We start from the raw sequence: 19,260 nt of genomic DNA on the forward strand, positions 1-19,260 counted from the left end.
CGATAAACCTGAAATGCTCAATTCTGGAGAGGGTATATGGTCAGTATCCTCCACCATGAAGATAGATGCAAAGAACTCATCCAGCTTCTCTGCAATTTCCTTATCATTTTTAATAATCCCTTTCACACCCTCATCATCTAAGGGTCCAACTGTGTCCCTGGCAGGTTTTATACTTCTGATATATTTCAAAACGTTTTTGTTATTCCCCTTGACACTCCTAGCTATATGCTCCAGACTTTCTTTGTATCCCTTATTGTGTCCTTGCATTTCTTTTGCCAGAGTTTATGTTCCTTCCTGTTCTCTTCATTTGGGCAGGGTTTTTCCATTTTCTGAAGGAAGTTGTCTTCCCATTTATAGCTTCCCTGACTCTACTTGTTAACCATGCTGGCATCCAGTGGCACACCTAGGCAAACTGGGCGCTCGAACCATTGCTGCCGTGAGGACCCCTCTGGCATGAGCCCTCCACCACTGGCACAAGCTCAACTCCCCGATATTACAGCCGCCCATGTGTATGGCCAGGGGTGGGGGAATGAGGCAAGCTGTCCTCCCCCTTGCCCATGGTGGCGGCAGCGGCAAACAGAGTGGGAATGGCCTGGGTCCTGCCCCACTCGGCGGCTCCCTCCAAAAATGCCTGTGTGCGTGACATCACATGAACAGGGGCGTGGCTCGGGCTCTGGAGGAGCCCAGAGCGAACTCCCCCGTCCCACGCCCAGGCCGCCGAGAGCCCAGGTGAACTCTACTGCCAGTTATTTCAGGCAATGCGACTGCCCAATAGAACGTTTTTCCCTTCCTCTCCCTCTCTGGAGGGAAAGAAAGGGGAAAATGTCCTATCAGGCAGCCAACGCTGCCTGAAATGATGAGCTGAGAGCTTGCTCAGGGCTCTCGGCAGCCCAGGCCACGCCCCCTTTGCATGTGACATCAGACGCAACGGAGGCATGGCCTGGGCCGCCAAGAGCATGAATGGATCGGCCACCCACATGACTGCTGGCTCTGTCATGGAGCCAGTGGGGGCTTGGGAATTTTAGCCTTCCAGTTGGAGGTCTCCTCGTGAGTTGCTGCAGTGTGGAACCGTGCTGCAGCAGCACATGATCCATTAACCCAGTTAACAGAGACGGAGATACATAGCTGGTGCTAACACCACAACAGCAGACTCCTCCCCAGCACTGCCTAACAGCCTACCTAGACATAGCATGATGCCCACAACCTTTGCACCAGGCAGGCAAGTCAACATCTGGTCTACACGCAGATCTACACACAAATCACAGACCCATCTCTCTGTGCCCCTAATGATCAATTTGCCCACTACTAAGAGGCCCCCGCCCCCTGGCTGAGTATCCTCTGTTTGAGAGGATATGGGCTCATCACCCAAGGAAGGGGTCCCCTCTTCCCCAGACCGATGTCCTCCTTCACTCTCCATGACAGCAGAAGCACTGTCAGCCTGGGAGTAGAATACTTCTATTACATCCCTGAAGGTCTCATCCACACACCTTTCTGCTTCCCAAAGCTTATCCAGGTCAGCCACCTTGGCTCTGAGGGAACCAACCTGTTCCCTGAGAGATAGGAGCTCTTGCACACCCAGGACTTCTGCCCCTCAGGCAGACAGTCATACATGCAACTCTCTGTGCAATACACTGAAAGGTAGCCCCTCCTCTGCAGGAATTCTACCTTCATAACTGGTTTGATTGGTTATTTAGAGTTTATAGCGCTTGTTCACTTGAGGCTATGTACTAAGCGCACTTGTCAGCTAATTAAAGGTTATTAGCTATGTCCTCAAGAAAATTACAAGTCAGGTAAAACACATTTATGCCATTTGCACCCATCCATCTGTCTGCAGTGCTTTGCGTTGGCCTAGTGTGCTGTCAGTTCTGCTGCGCCCCATCTTTAATTCTCCAGGGCCGACATAATATAAAGCTCTAAGAAGCAAATCAAAACTCCATAAAAAATGAACGAACAATTAAAGATCATATCTGTGCACATTTTCATCTTAGCAACTACAGCCCAAATGCAGTGGGGTTGGGGGCTGGGAATGAAGCTATTGCTGCACTACGTAATATGCACTACCCAACGGCTCCAAATTTATGTGCAAAGAACTGAGGTTTATGGTTATCAAGGGGATCTACGTGCAATTTCTAACCAAAGTTGACATCACCTTAAAATCCCTCTACCTGAAAGTATTTATAGTTCATATTGCTATAAGCAATATCTCACTGCAAGGATTTGGCAAGACAAAAAGAACTCTTTTTTCAGTGTTACTTCTTCTGTTTCTCTGCACATCGTGCATTGGGTTTCTTGTTTTATACAGGCTATTCTTTGGCCACACGCAGAAATGATTTGTGGAGGAAGGCGGATCAAACAAAGCGTCCCCCTTAAAAAAAAAAATCAACAAAGGAAACTCACAGTCTACTGTGCTATATTGCCTGGAACTGCTTTTAACTATTTCATTTGATGACAAGAAGTCAAGTGGCTGATGTGCCTTTTAAGTTTCAAATGCTTCCGTTTATGTTATCGTCAGCTCCAGCAAACCAAATAACTTAACAAAGGACATGCCAATACTTCAGTGCACAAAACTAATACAAAGATATTGATTTCAAGTGAGGGCAACATCAATGCGAGATTTCGACTAAATCATAAGTGACCTTGGAACTACAAGAGGCATACTCTAACTTTTTTTTCATAGTTACAATTTTATTTGCTGTCATCCTTTAAAAGATATATTATCTATCCTGAGTCTAACAGTAAGATAAACAATATGTGCAGTGTAACAATTATGATCCTTTGAAGTCCGCAAATATTTATGGCAGGTAGAAATGCAGACTGTCACATGCCAGCTAAATCAATGAGAGACCAAAAGGGAAAGAGACCCACCATTTTATCTCAGAAATCTAGTACAACCATTTCAGTGGGAAAGAGAGAAAGAGAGTTCAGTAGTAAAAGCAATATCTTGGAAACATTCCAAATGGGGAAATTATTTTTATTTCAAAAGCATTTGTTCCCCCCACCCCATTTATATTTCACGAGGGAGATGTCTGAAACAACTGTGAGAATTTTGCTAATCTTATTTTTAAAAATTAGCCATATAAATGCCTAACTGTTTCACTCAAGAAAGAACCCCAAAGAACCCTGTTTGAATGTTACTTTAGGGCTTGAAGTATTTTTACTTCATAATAAAATATTTACTTCAGCATTTCATACAAACAAGATACGTAGGCACATTTGTTAAGCAAGGGAGTTGTCTTTGGCATGCATAGCTGGTACCCAGGCCCATTTAATTAATAAGGGTAGCCATTCATTATTGGACACCTGTGATATAGCTGGTCATGTGGCATAATTACATGAGGTCTCTAAGACAGAGACTCCATCAGCAATTTAAATGGTGCTGCTATGATCCTGGAATTTGGCGGGGGGCGGGATGAAACATAAAAGGCTATCAGGAACCAGACAATGTCCAGTTGAAAATAAAAAGTAAGAGTGGTGCACTAAACAAAATAAAACCACCTCTTGGAAACTATTGACTTAAGTGTGGAACTACAAGACCTCAACGTGTGTGTGTGTTTTCAATTACTTTGTGGTGGGATCCATCCCAGAGAACTAAGTGTTGAAAAGGATCAAACATGCATTTGGTTTTCCTAGTCATTAGTCCTCTTCAAAAGTTTTCCTAGTCATTAGTCCTGTTTGTCTCTGCACACATACATGTGCTTGGGTGAATAACTGTACCTACATTCATTTTGAAAGTGAATGTAGGTACAACTCCTTAAAATGCATTATGGATAGAAAGTGTACATCCATACCTGCATTCAACAATTTAGATTTTTATTTATTTAATTTAATGTATATATTTGTCACATTTATAAACCGCCCAATAGAAAATCTCAGGGCAGTTTATAATCCAACCAAACATCAACCAAAACCTAAAAATAATATAAACAGATTAAAATTAACATGTATAAAACTTTAAAACATCATTTTGAAAAAGCCTGATAAAACAGGTGTGTTTTCAAAAGTCATTTAAAAACAACTAGAGATGGAGAGATTGTGATTTCATTTGGGATTGTGTTCCAGAGACCCGGGGCAACTCGGGTTTGGAGTTGCTATTAATTTGAGTTGCTATTAAGAAAATCAGTGGCAACGACAACCAGACCTCCCCTGATTACTAATTATACTAATTATATTACTAATTATACTAATATTAAGAGGTGGCAGGATTCATGAAGAAGAAAGTGCTCTTTTAAATATCCTGGGCCCAAGCAGAGTCGCTCTAACTCCCAGACCTTCAGGACTCTGTCCAGTCCTCCAAGGACTGGAGGGGCCTCCAAATGGATGCACAGTGTGTGTGCGCAGCTGAGATTGTGGCAAGCCCGTGAAATCACGGGCTTCCAACAATCTCTCAACTGTGATGGCACGCCTCATAGTTGAAGGAAGACGCTGGCCCATACGGGCAGGCCCAATGTTGCCTTGGCCCCCAGTGCCACCAAGCGGGGGGGGGGGGGGATGACTGTTCCACTCCCCAGCACAACCACACCCTGACCATTTTACTGTTTTTTTTAAAAAAATGGAGGTTTGCTGATGGCCCCCCCAAAGGAGTTTGGGGAGCTTGCAAGCGGGGTCTTGTGCTGGGGGAGCTCGCGGCTAGGTAGTCCAGGCACCCAAATTACCTAGGTGCACCCCTGGGCCCAAGCCATTCAGATCTTTACAGGTAATAACCAGCACTTTTTATGTTGCCCTTAAAATTGGCAGCCAGTATAGTTCTTTTAAAATAGGGGTAATGTGATCACTACGGGTGGCCCCGGAGACCAACCTGGCAGCCGCATTCTGCATCAGTTGCAGCCTCCAAACAACTTACAAAGGCATCGCAACGCAGAGCACATTGCAGATATTAAGTCTGGATATTACCATCATATGCATCGTTTTAAAGTAGGAATTCAAAACACATCCCTGCCTCCTTTAAAACAGAGGAGAGCAGGTGCATACCTGCTCCTCTGCCACTTGCCACCATTTCCTGAATCAGCTGCGCTCCACCTAGTTATCTTTCCATGCTGGCAGCACTCTCCCCCAGCTGCCCTCATGCAACACCGGCATGCATGTGACTAGAGGCATGGTGATTTCCCATATGACTGCAGCCTTTCATAGGGTAAACTATTCTAAATGTTAATACTAAGGATGGATGGTTCCAATGGGTGTAAGATGTATATATTTCATATGTACCCCATATTTTTCATCTCTCATAATACCCCGCTGTGTCTATGATCAGGCTCTAAAGGTGTGGAATGCAATCAATAGAATGATTTAGCATTCCTGCATGTTAGATATAGCAAAAGGATCAGAATGGGTCAGGAAGGACCACACCAACACAGCAGCAGCCTGAAACTATGGCAGCTGTATAACAAGGCTGAACAGCTGATATAAATAGATAAACATATTCTGACTCAGCTTTCCAGTTCAGAGGGAATTATTTCTGACACAGTAAGAGTTATTGGGAGAAGACTCAAGGTCAGACACTTACCTTCTACAAGAGTCAAAAACACCTCTGCCACCTCCATAACCCAAACCAACTGGCTATTCATCTCATTCTACCTTATGGCATTTCCACCTCATAATAAAAACTTGCATCAACCTTGCAATCCACGCTCACAATAGCACCACAGAAATTTAGGATAGGTATATAGGTCTCACTCTCTGATTTCTTCATTTTAGTCTAGTGGGTGGGTGTTCTTTAATTAATGTAACCCTTGTTTTTCAAATAAACTTGCATTGACTCTATTACCATCCCCTCCAGTACTTTAACTCTGACCCTGCCTTTACCTGCAATCGGCTTTCCAGCTGCCTTACAAAGCAACATTGCTGTATGCATATTCATTCATTCATTCATTCAATTTCTATACTGCTCTTCCAAAAATGGCTCAGGGCGATTTACACAGAGAAATAACAAACAAATAAGATGGATCCCTGTCGCCAAAGGGCTCACAATCTAAAAAGAAACATAAAATAGACACCAGCAACAGTCACTGGAGGTACTGTACTGGGGGTGGATAGGGCCAGTTACTCTCCCCTTGCTAAATAAAGAGAATCATCAGCATGTTAAAAGGTGCCTCTTTGCCAAGTTAGCAGGGGTTTGCAAACATCCATTTGCACCCATTTGGAGCCAATTTCCACACATAAGTCAGCATGATAACAACCATACATCTGAGCAAAATAACATATGCTACAACTCTTAGAACAATTGGGTTGAACTATTTTTTTAAAATTTCAGGTTAGTTCTTTCTCAGACCTTGAGGCGGGTCTCACGATCTGTAAGACCTGCTTTCTCCAAAACTGCGGGGAGAGCGGGCTAAGCACCCTCTCCCCGCAGACAACCGGGCAGGCAGCCCTGGGCGGCCAGATCAGCCACATGTAGGTTTGCCGGCGGAGTCTGGGGAACTCGGGGGCCCCAGAGGCCCCAGTATGCCCTGTGCGAGTGTGCAGGGCATACTGGGGAGACCCCCAGAGCTGGGAGCCAGCTTTTTGCCTTCCGGTCGGAGCAGTGTCGCGGCTACTCACGAGCAGATAGCCCGGGTTTGCAGAGCGCTTGCTCTGCAAACCCGGGCTAAGGGCAGGAGTTCTCGAGCAGATTACCTGCTCTAGAACCACCGGGCTCACAGCCGAGCCGAGCCCGATTTTTGTGATAATCAGAATAGCCCCCTTGGGTTTATTTTATTTTTTTTAAGCAAATGTGGTTTATGCGTATTGTGTGCTAATTGATAAATAAAGCTGAATGAACAGTTAAATTAACTTCTTTACATTTAATCTAGAACTAGGTTTCAGATTATTATGGTTCCATTCACTCTTACTTCATACTGCATGGTTGTGATTTGACAGATCATTTAAGATTCATTTTACTTTGTTATGCACTTTACTTTGCAATATAACTACAAACACAGCTGTATTTTAAATTTTAGACAATGCAGAGACACTCATTAGAGGTGCCAGAAGTTCCCCCCTCCTTCTCCCTCTTCCTTGGAAGTCCTCTCCTTACCCGTTCATCACTAGCAATAGAATAGATGCAATTAAAAACTTGACTGACATATTATAAAGCTCTAGAAAGTGACATATTGTCATTTCCAGTCACATTATGTAAGGCTTATCAATTAAAGAAAATTGCAGCTTTAGACAGCTCTAAATGAACCATGAGCATACATTATTTAGTAAGTCTTATTAAAAGTATCTGCATAGTAGCTACTGGTTCTTTATTAGAAGGCATATTTTCTATCATTCTTGGGGAAAGTTTATTAATTAGGCATAATGATATAGTTCCTTAGCTCAGCACAAAACCGAAAAGAAAAACACAGCAATTTCTAAAGATCTTTGCCCTTTGACATCTGCAACTCATAATTTGTAATTTATTATTAGATATTATGGCCCCATTTGCACATAACATGAAACCTCAGTTAAATGGGGCAGAGATTGGAATTCCTGTTTGTCTAAATGTGTGAAGCTGCAGTTTTGAGGCAAAAATAACCTGCAATTTCCGTTGCCAAACTCCAATTTGAACCTTTGGTTTGTAGTGAGTTTTACTGCCCCAACCTGAGGTTTGGGGGCAGCAGTGTTTGTCTGAACATGGACACCACCATAACCATGGTTTCATGATGTTTCTTGAACTGAAATCATAGAGAGGGCCACACAGACCCGCCAAGGAACACACCCGCTCCATGCTTGCCGCACTTCTCAATGGCCACCTCTCCAAGAACTTGCCTTGCCCCCGTCTCTAAACTACAAAAGCCACTGCCTGGCAACAGGGACACCCCCATGTCCCATTTCAAATTCCTAAGCCTGTCAAATGGAAAAGTCGCATGGGGGGGATGCCCTCTTCCCACTGTGTCCTTTGTTTCCACCCTCTTGGCAATCAGGATAGAAAGGGGATGCAATGGCAAGTCGGGCACTACGTGCTTTGCTCTCCAATAATGAATCAATATATTAACATGCATATGCAGTCACGGTGGCACCTTAAACTGGGCAGCCCAATTACATCGCTGAGAAGATAACATATGGCAGGGCAGTGCTACCCTGGGTTGGGTTTAAAAGGCAGAGCCACCCAGGAATTCTTGAATGCCTCCGCTGTTCCCTTTGGAATAGCACATGTGGTCCATAGGCTTACTCATGAGAACAACCATCCAGCAGGAGCAGCATTGTGTCAAGTGACAGGGGAGATTCCTCCTCTGTGATGATGATGGATGCTGAAGGCCATGGGAATACTCATCCACAACTCATAAGAACCATCTGTGGGAGACAGGGGGGTTGGGTAAATCACTAATAAAGTGTGATGACAGACCGCTCTCCCACAGACCGCCCTCTCATGAAAGTTTTAGGCCATAAAGAAATGCATGCAGGCCAGATGGCAGATGCCACCAAGCCTGGTTGCTCGGCACAAGTAAGCTGCGGTAATTGATACCCCAGCAATTGGTGGCTGCTACAAAGAAGCAGGCCCTCTGCTAGTCCAATTGCCCAGTGGAACATATCCATCTTTATTTTTCCCCAGAACAGTAGCCCCACTCTCCTGGGGTTGCTGATAATCAGGGCTCCCCTCTCCCGCAATTTCCCACAGGGGTCAATCTGCATATGCCACAATATGGGTCCAATCCTGGGAAATTTAAAACAGAGCGAGGATCTATTCCCTTTCTTAGTGTTTCCTAATCTGCCCACCAGGGATTGCACAGACACATGAAGAAGCAAATCCCCCTATGGGTGCATGAAAGGGTTCTCTGTAGAGGAGGGGATCACTGTGCAAAAGTTCTATTATTAGCCAGAGAGAACAGGGGCCCTTCACAAGCATGGCCCACCACTTGCCAAATATATGCAAGTTATGGTGCTGAGCAGTACTGGTACAAAAAGAGGCAAGTCTAAGCTGAGAGAATGGAGCACAGCAGGCAATGGTATGAAAAGGGAAAACCTAAAGGAAATGGTAGAGAAGATAAGAGACTTAAGGAAATGAAAGGCAGAGGACACAGGCAGTTAAGAAAAGGAGGGACCAATGTATGGGTGTTAATATAGAAAAAGTAAACCAGTCTAAAGGTCAAGAGTGTATAATGCTTGAAAGCATTTACTGTTCACTGGAAGTGGAGCAGAGAGACAGTAGTGTCGAGTAGAGAGGAAGGTTGCCCGAGAGACAAAGGTCTCACACAGACTGAAAGCAGGAATGTTAAAAAATATAGCAGATAGTGGAGCAGTTCCTGTTACTAATTTTCCCACAGAAAATGTTCTATGTCTAAAGATACATTGTGCGGTTAAAAAAACCAATTTGTATGTAATGAATGTGAGGGCTGTGCAAAGCTTTGGGCCAGAATTTGAAACTGAACTGATGCAGGCTGCCTCAGCCAGATTCCACCCAATTGGACCCAAACTAAATCACTGTCCAATTTAGGTCCAATTGGGTTGAATGGGGCCAATTTCATTTAAGACCTCTTTAGCCAGCTTCACCAGCACTCCCCACAACATATTTTATCTTATGGCTTCACTTACAAGGAGAAAACAGTGCAGCGTTTGTTTGAAAAGGACTTCCGGTCTGGAAAAGTCACAAGGCTTTCTGGGAATCATAGGTATTCTCAAGTTGTGGCTGTTGTCTCTGAAAAAACTAACATTTCCAAAAAGCCTTGCAAGTTTCCTAGGATTTCCAGAACAAGGAATGATCCTCTTTCCAGCAGTCTTTTTCAAACAGAAGCCATGCTGTTTCAGCTGTGCCTGTCTTATCTCTGCAAGTAAAGTGGTTGTGGTGGTGGTGGTGCTAGATGTCAGGACACGGGCTGGCAAAGGGATGGTGAAGCAGCCCAAAGCAGTTTAGCCTGAAGAAAATCCTGTCTCCAGTCCATAGCCCTGAATCAACCTGTAGGACATTTTTGAAGATCAAGGTGGGCCCCAAATCAAGTCACAACTGTTTAGCACAGTCTTAATGAATCAACAAAATAACAAATGATGAAGTATGATAGGCTTACGGCAGGTAGAACCACACTTTACTGGGAATGTGACTGAAGAAGTTCTGAAGCAGATTCATCTCAGTCTAGTCTGGAACTAACAAGTAGAACAAGTGCTACTATAGACAGTAAAAATGAAAGTACTCTCAGGAAGAAGGCCAGAGAGCTAACTCTCTTACAACTGTGGCATATAATGCACACTTGTTTATTCTTAGATAAGTTTTAAATAAACTTCATTATATATGTTGAATAAATATGCTAAATCAGACCCAAATAAACAGAAGACATGATAATATTTTCGGATATTTTCTCATTTAAAAAATCCTGCAGAAATTCTCATTAACACACAAAGATTCTAATTTTGAATTGACACCTTGTTGAGAGAGGAGGGAATGGTACCTCCCTGTTTCATGGGGAAGACCCATGTGATTGGCACCTTCTCATACAGTTGGTACTCTAAATGTTACCTGAACTAATGGTTGCCGATAAAAGAAAAGTGGCACTCATCATTCCATGAGGCAGGCCCATAACTTATGGGCATCAGTACCATCTCAGGGGACAAATGCTCATCGTGAATTTTCACTATGTCTACCTCTCGAGAGATGGAAAATAGGTGATTGCACTGTTGCACTTACAGGTTTCTATGTGTACCTACCCCCAAATGATTAGGGTAAAGTTGCAGTCATTTTTGCACAGAGGAAAAGGTTAGCTGCAGGGGTAGAGTAACAATGAATAAATGATTGTCTTATCTCCATGAAGTAATATTTGGAAAACATTCCTGCCAATTTTCATTTTCAGTCCTCTGAACACATTGGTGAAATTTTATAGCAGTTTTTGTGTTTGTAAAATGTTTAAAAGCTTTTAAACACCATTGTACATTTGGCCACTGTAGGCCCAATGGTCAGGACAATAAAAGCATAATAATACACTGAAAGTCAATAATATTGCAATGCTATCACCTATTTTCCATCTCTAGGGGTTCATCCTCCCAGATGGTACCACCCACACTAGTTGGCTCATGTACCACATGTGGCTAGGATAACATGTAAGGAGAATCTTGAAGAAAAGTGTTGTTATGGAGAAAAAGCCTTACACAAGTCTTAGGAAAGAAGGAAAGGAACCTGGAATTCTGGAAGTTGAGGAGATCATAGGTTTGCTAGGATGGTATTGTTTGAGCTTGCCTTCTCTTGAATTAGATTCTCTTATATGGAGAATAGAGATAACATCTAGAAAATCCTTGTTAGTCTGAACACACACACACTTCCTACTGCAGGCCCTCAAAATGGTCTGCTGGAGAGAGCAAGGGTTATGACTTCTCAGGGCTTCCACAGCCTTACTAGGACAATATTCACTATAGAAGTGACATTCTACTATATATATAAAGCTAGCAAAATGGTATATAAGTAATTGAAGAAATCAAATCTCAGCTTTGATAGTTTTCATTTTTACTTCAGAACAGTAAGAGTTAACCGCTCTGGAAATGGCTGTTCTCACAGTTTTCAAAATCTGAATCACATTTCCTTCGTGGAAATTCTATTTTGTTTAGCAAGCACAATTATAATTACTTAATATGAGCAACTACTAGTGTTTTTTTTAACTATTAAGCAAAATAATTGCAAAATTAGCCATTTTCATGTACCAGCAAAACTATCCTGATTTGTAAAGAAACAGCAAAATTAGCAGAAAAGGGAATTCTAAATACATTGTACATTTTTTTGCAAATTTAAATATACTGATGGTATACTATATATTACCAAAAAAAAAGATATAGAGCCTCAATGCAACACAGTAGATTTGACTGATTAAAAGCACTCTTGAAGTTAAATTGATTTCATTTTCTATTGGATTCCATTTAACCCCTGGATGGTGGCATCCAAGCAGAAGTATCCTGCTTGAGGTTGAGGGGGGGAAATCACACTTGTTCCAGTGTTCTCCACCTGCATGTTCTAGAGAAGACTCAAACTTAATGTGAACATGCCCTTTGATACTTCATTACCCAACCTCTTGTTCGGTCAACTACACTGCAGTTGATACTTTTATGGATTTGAGGATGTATCTACTCCAATCACATTGCATGGGAAACTGAACTTCACCTAATGTCAATACTGGAAATATTATTAGAGAGTAATGCAGTAAATTATATTTAGAATGAACTGATCTATGCAATGTTAATGTGAAACAATCTATGTCTTGTCTATCAAACTAATTCTTGTCAATTACCTTAACACTTTTTGCTCAAGGCCCTTATCACAAAATTACTTTCTTGGCATTTTATTGGCATTTGCAGCTTGTTAAATGTTAAAATGACATACCTTGTTAAAAGCATGAAGACTACTTAGTGACAGAGAACCAACATTGAGTAGTGGTTGACTCTGACCAAGGAAACCTTGGCTTAAATCTCTGCTCAGCCATGAAGCTTACCATGAAGATAACCTTGAACCAGCCACACTTTTTTTAGCCCAATCTATGATTTTTTTTAAAGCCACACTGACATTTGTGGTAGTGAAAAATAAATTAATTACATAATAGCAGGAAATGCCTTGCAAGAGCATAACTGCTTCTCAGTGTCAGCCTGTGATTAGAATACTGCACAGTACCGGGAAGTTAAATTCACTAAGTAGGATTCAGATAGTAGTGGCTCGCCTTAATGAGCCTGGAGTGGTGGGGGAGGCACCAAACAAGGTGTATCTTTCCCCTGGAAGCTCATTGCGCCTCTCTTTTCCACTCTGCCAGACCCTGGCATTTATGAGAGCTGTGCTGCCTGCAGGCCGGCCATTTGTCAGGTAGAGCTGCATGGACTGGTGACTTATTGGTTAATTACGCTACCTGGGGCCAGAACCAAGTGTTACAAAATTAACTGTGCTCTAATATGTTACTGCATATATCTTGCAAAGTATGTGAGGGAAACGTCTGGTTTTTCCCCGCACTATGTATGCTGTGTACATGTTGGGAGTAGGACCAAATGTACTTTGTAATCGATGTGTCTAGACTTCCAGCTGCGGCCCCATAAATTGTGGCTGAGGATGATGGGAGTTGTAGTTTAACAGCAGCTGGAGAGACAAGGCTGCCTACTCCTGCTATAGTGTGGCCCTTGTGACTGATTCAAATGCTTCCATTTTCCCACTGCACATCTTGCAATCACTGCTTGCTCTAAGTGCAAACGTTCACAAGTACAAATAATTAGATTGATGAAGGCATAGTAAGAAATCCATGGCAGCATTCAATAATTGTAATACATGTTTTATATTGAAGGGAATGAGAGTATAAGCACGTTTATATTTCTAATAATCTAAAAACAGAGAGAACTAGAAATAAAGTGTGCAGTACTTAAAGTACATCAATACCTGAAGCATAGTTACTTGGAGAAAAAGTACATAACTCATTTGACTTTTGTATGCTGCTGAACAATCTGATTTAGCCCTCCCACCCACCAACCTCTTCAAATTAAGTCTAGCTTTGGGATACACATTTATACTTTGTGAAGTGGACCTAGTCTAAAATTAGAACAATGGCAATGACAAAATATTTGCAATACTAGGCAACTGTTAAAAGTATCTCTTGTATTCTTGCTGTTGGTTTCACAATATTTTAGATCCCTGGTCTTCAGCTCCTAGTTTTGTCTAAACTATTGCATGGCATATAAGTGTGGTCACACTGCAGGCATCAGCACAATTTTATTTTATTGTATTTGTTTAGAAGTTATGTTTTCCTTCAAGAGAAAGAGAACGAAAACAATGGGAGAATTAAAAAGGTAGAAAGAAGGGAGGAACTTATAACATTAGAAGGTAGAAAGAAGGGGAGAAGTACACACATGGTAAAAACTAAAAAGTGACCTCAGTGTCTAAGGTTGGACCAAAGTGACTGGAACTCTAGGAAGACTGTTTTAGATGCAATACAGCCTTGACATCATCTGTTGCAGGAGGGGGGAAGTAATAATAGTACAGTGCAGTCCTGTGCAGGCTTACTCAAGTAAGTCTCACTGATTTCAATGGGCATTGTGCACGCCAACTGTATTCCTAGGTAAGCAAACATATTACGGTAGCCTGCATATGCAGCAGATTTCAAGATGAATTAGTTTCCTTGTTTAACATAAGGATAATAATAATAATAGTTGTTGTTGTTAGGATAATTCTTAGGATAATTCTTTCAATCACTGAAACAATAATGAGTGTGTCATTTGCATAAGTGGAAATCTTACCAATAATTTTGGTTGTTTGGGGGTTGGGTTTCTTTCTCTTTTTTGGGTGGTAATTTTCAAGATGCATTGTAAAACTACATATTGTAACTGAAAGCAGTAGCTAGAATATATGTTGTTGTTATTACATTTATATCCCGCTCTTCCTCCAAGGAGCCCAGAGCGGTGTACTACATACTTGAGTTTCTCTTTCACAACAACCCTGTGAAGTAGGTTAGGCTGAGAGAGAAGTGACTGGCCCAGAGTCACCCAGCTAGTTTCATGGCTGAATGCGGATTTGAACTCGGGTCTCCCCAGTCCTAGTCCAGCACTCTAACCTACACCACTACATGTTGGAAGCCCAGGGCACAGAGGTATGGGGTGGTAAAAGCAGGGCAAAACTTCACGAGTATTGATGCCAGTGAACGACTTTCCAACTTAGGAGCACAAACCAGAAGTTCAAAATCTGGCAGTTACAAGCAAAATATCAATTTCAATGTGATCTGTACCATTTGCTCTTCATTCACTACATCTGGCTTCCTTTCTCTCTCCCTCAGACAATAACCTTTCTTGCTTGGTATATTGATTCACATTAGGAACTGTACATATTCTTATTACATGTACAGATGTGTTTCCACCACATACACTCTAGAAAGTCATCCAAAGCTTGGGAAAGCCTAAGGAGTAGTTTCATGGTTTTGTGTCTCAATCCAGAGAATAGCCCAAGCATCCTGCCAGAGTCTTAAGCCTAAATGTAGTCATGGCATCACCAATACTTGGAACACACACAATAATCTTGGCTCCCTAGACCATTTCAACAGGCTCTTGCACAGTAATTTTGTTATTTTAAGAACTTATTCCTTCTAAATCATCATTTCAGACTATCAAGGCTAATGCTATCATCTATCCTTCCTCTATCTTAATCTATCTAGGAATCTTACCTCTGCAAAATGGAACTGGAAAATCCCATGATGCTCCATTTCCAGGACTCATAATACATGTCAACATAGCATGGCCTTCCAGGATATAGCCTGAGATACAGCTGTACCGAATTTTGTCTCCAATATTGAATCTTGTGCCATGAAGAACTCCTTTCGGTATTTCCCCAGGGTTGCCACAGGTATGGCTAGGTAGCACTGTTGAAGGAAGAGGAGCAATGTTATTAAGGTAGAACTTCAGAATGAAAATGTATGTCATTTCATTGGCATAAATTCATTGTGCAACATATATATAACTCACTTTTTCCAACATTAAATAAATTGCACTTAAGATAAAGGAATAGTCTTCCCTGTAAAATAAACATGTGTTTATAAAGTATCAGCTAAATCTGTAGTATACTTTATACAGACATTTAGTATGCAATTTTCACTAAACTGTACACTTGTTATTGAGGGATACCTCAATGACAGCTGCTTAAACTGTTTTATTTATTGTCTTGGAACTACAAAACATGCTGACTCAGTCTAGATACATGAAAATCAACTAGAGTTTTGCTGTTGACTTCAATGGGATTTGTGTTTTTACACTATTATACCTTTTTTAAGCCTACTTTCCTTAAGCAAAGTAAGCTTATGAGATCACCCAGTGTCTGTGTGTCTCTGTTGTTTGTCTGTTCCTCTCAACTTCGCAATGCCTGGACTCATCTGAATTAAATTTGGTACTGTTGTAGTATACATAGGGACAGCTCAATGGCATAGTCTGTGATGATGTCATCCCCCAACTCAAGATGGCAGATGCATGAATGTTTGAGGAGCAAGTGGTAAAATCTGTGGACCACCTAACCAATTTGAACCAAATTTGCTAGAGCTGTAGGGACACATAGGACACTTCAGTGGTGTAGTTTGTAATGATACCATTCATCCCAATTCAAGATGTGACCATGTGAGGTGCAGGTGGGCTAACATATGGACCACCTAACCTATTTAAACCAAAATTGGTACATTTGTAGGGATACATACTGTAGGGCTACTCCAGTTCAAGATGGTGGACACATGAATGTTTGAGGTGGAAGTTGGACATTATCAATTAAGATTATAGTGAAAGGAAAGTAGGGACATTAGTTCTCACCATAACTTCTTAATTTATATACTAAATACAGTAACTGAAACAGCAGTTACAAACCAAACCAAGGTGCATAAAAAGATTCAGGGCCAGGGGCGTAACTATAATAGGGCAAGGGGAGACAGTTCTGGGGGCCCACTGCCTTGGGGGGCCCCCCAGAGGCAAGTCACATGACTGACTCCCCCAGCCGAGCACCCGCCTGGGCTTCCTTCCATTGTATTCATCCTCTGAAATTGATGTGAGTGTTAAGACCTGGAGTTACCAGAACAGCACGTCTTTCTCTAGTAATTTAGGATGATGTTCTATTGTGGTACAAAGGTGTTATATATATAATATAAGGTTATATATATATACACACACACACACACACACACACCAAAAAAAAAATTGAGGGGGGACCCATTTTAAAATCTTGTCTCTGGGCCCACTCCAACCTTGCTACGCCCCTGTTCAGGGCCACTATGGACTGACTACTTTAAAAAGCAGTATGAAACTCCCTCATGTCATTATCTGGTATTGAGTAATAGGCCACACTAAAACAAGTTGAGCACCATCCCCTGCAAAGTTCTTCAAAGCTGTGTTGAACTGAAAGGGAGCTGAAGAAAAGCATATATGCTCCGGTACAGTTACAATTCATTTGAATTAAGTATGCATGGGAGAATTTTCTTTGACATTGGAATGCATCTTCACACCCTTTAGCAAACATCAGATATTCGTAAATGTTTCATTAATTAAGCAATTCTGGCTGACATCAAGACTAATTGCAATAGTGCAACAAAGAAGTTTCACCCATTCAGGAAGGTCACAAAGCTGAGTAGATGCTCAGAGTTTCTCAAGGTCTTGCATTTCTGGCAGAGGCGATATTTCCCATTGAGCTTGGGGGATCTGGTCCATGACCTCCTGTCTTTGGGGGGCATCCAAATGTTTTGGAGGGCCTCCCCAGAAGCCTACCACCACCCCACGCATGCCCCACAATGCCCCTCCCCAACGCTGCCCCACTGTGCTGATCTTAACCATTTTTACCACCATTTGCATGGCAAGGGGGTAGGGGTAAGCCAAGCAGGCCTCCTTCGTGGTGGTGGTGGCAGCAGCAGGCACAGCAGCTGCTTGGCCTGTGCATCTGTGCACACCTGCACAGTGGGAGTATCAAGCATCACAAGCCCGTGACATGGGCTAGCAACGCTTGATACACCCACTGCACATGCATGCCCGGATGGAAAGGCCCACCAGCCACTATGCCCACCACTGCCACCACCATGGTGGAGGGCTGATTGGCTCAATCCCCACCCCACCCCATTTGCTATTCAAATTGCGGCAAAAATGGCAAAGATCGGCAGGGCAGTGGTGGGGCAGCGGCAGGCTTCTAAGAGGTTTTATTTTTAAAAAAAATTAAGGCGTGCCCTTGCGGCGGTGGTGGTGGGGGGCTCTGAAGCCCTTCATATCCAGGCTCCAAATGAGCTAGGTATGTCAATGATTTCTGGTATGCTTGTTAGCATAGACACACACACACTTCCCAGGCCCTCAAAATGGTCTGCTGAAGAGAGCAAGTGTTATGACTTCTCAGGGCTTCCGCAGCCTTACTAGGACAGTTTGGATGTTCGCTATAGTAGTGACGTTCTACTATATATAAAGCTAGTGAAATGGTATTTAAGTAATTGAAGAAATCAAATCTCATCTTTGATTGTTTCCATTTTTACTTCAGAATAGTAAGAGTTATCTGCTCTGGAAACATTCAATAAAATTATATAAAGCATGACAAACAAATCACAACACACATACACATACTACTACTACTACTACAAAACACAATACAAAAAGCCTTGAGTGAACAGAAAGGTTTTCACCTGGCATTTAAAAGAACAAAGTGACGGCACCACACGAGCCTCACTGAGGAGGCTATTCCAGAATTGGGTTAGAGTTCTATATAGAATTCTAAACAATGACTAACAAGACTATATACACAGTACATATGAGATCATCCTCACTGGGCCAGTCCCCCTCACCATGAGCATTCAGCATCACTTTGAAATATAGAGGCTATTCACACAATTGTAGAAAATCAGGCTAGCCTCCACTAGCCTGATTTTCTACAATTGTGAGAACCACCGGGCTGGGCTGCAAGCCTGGTGGTTCTTGAGCGGGTAACCCGCTCAAGTAGCCTGCCCCTTAAACTGGGTTTGCGAAGTGAGTGCTCCACAAACTCAGTTTTTGGGATCGTGAGTAGCTGCAGATACTCATGAGTAGACCCCTGCCGGGAGGCTGAAAAGCAGCCTCCTGGCTCGGGGGTCTCCCCAGTATGCCCTGCGCACTCACGCAGGGCATATTGGAGCTTTTGGGGGATTTTAAATGATTGAGTTCTTCCCAATAAGTCCTGACCCATGTGATCTTCCCCTCAGAACTTGCAATGAGTTGTTTACATCTTTGTAGAAAAGAAAGCAGAAAGTAAGAGAGCGAGTGGGGTGGAGTTTATTGTCTGGTCTGTGGCGGTGGTTGTTAAATATATATTCAATTATTTTTCAACTCAACAAGTTCTCAGAATTGTATACACGGCACAGAGAGAGAGAGAGAGAGAGAGAGAGAGAGAGAGAGATTTCGACTTTAAAAAACCAAAACATTTTTAAACCTCTTAAAAGTATGCATTGAGTTATTTTCAATGCTTCTCATTTCCTATCTCTTGAAGCTCAGGGCTACCTCTGACTATGGATGATTTTGTTGCCCTTCATGTACATATTTTGCCAGCCCTCAAAACATATATTTGCCAGCCCTTTCTTTCTTTTCCTAATAATTATTTTATTATTATTATTATTAATGTTGTATCCAGAGTCCTTGGAGCAGCTTTGATAAGTGTGTGTGTGTGTGTGTTAGAGAGAGAGAGCTTGCAAATGGGCAATAGGGATAGGAGCATTGCTAGGGTTGTATGTATGCCTATATCAGGTCACAGTAGTAGCCATATTTGTTAAAAATGTTTCTGAGCTAAGGGAATATGATTGCACAAGAATTTGTTAAAGTTATAGGACAGGAAGCCACAGTCCAGACTGAACGTGGTGAAATAGACTGGTTCCAGATCGGCAAAGGAGTAAGACAAAG

General features: G+C 42.3%; 1 protein-coding gene across 3 annotated transcripts in view; it reads right to left on the reverse strand.

Moving 5' to 3' along the window:
• Positions 1 to 19,260, reverse strand: part of CSMD1 (CUB and Sushi multiple domains 1) — a 1,678,033-nt gene that overhangs the window by 816,057 nt on the left and 842,716 nt on the right. For 2 of the 3 annotated variants that reach the window (XM_053286225.1, XM_053286224.1), the window contains exon 4: positions 15,054 to 15,248. In XM_053286225.1, the coding sequence (XP_053142200.1) occupies positions 15,054 to 15,248 (195 nt within the window). Of the gene's footprint in view, positions 1 to 12,250; positions 12,314 to 15,053; positions 15,249 to 19,260 lie in introns of those variants that run through there. The other variant, XM_053286226.1, reaches the window with a different exon arrangement.

The sequence above is a fragment of the Hemicordylus capensis genome, chromosome 1, assembly GCF_027244095.1.
Source record: "Hemicordylus capensis ecotype Gifberg chromosome 1, rHemCap1.1.pri, whole genome shotgun sequence".
In the NCBI taxonomy this organism is placed as follows: Eukaryota; Metazoa; Chordata; class Lepidosauria; order Squamata; family Cordylidae; genus Hemicordylus; species Hemicordylus capensis.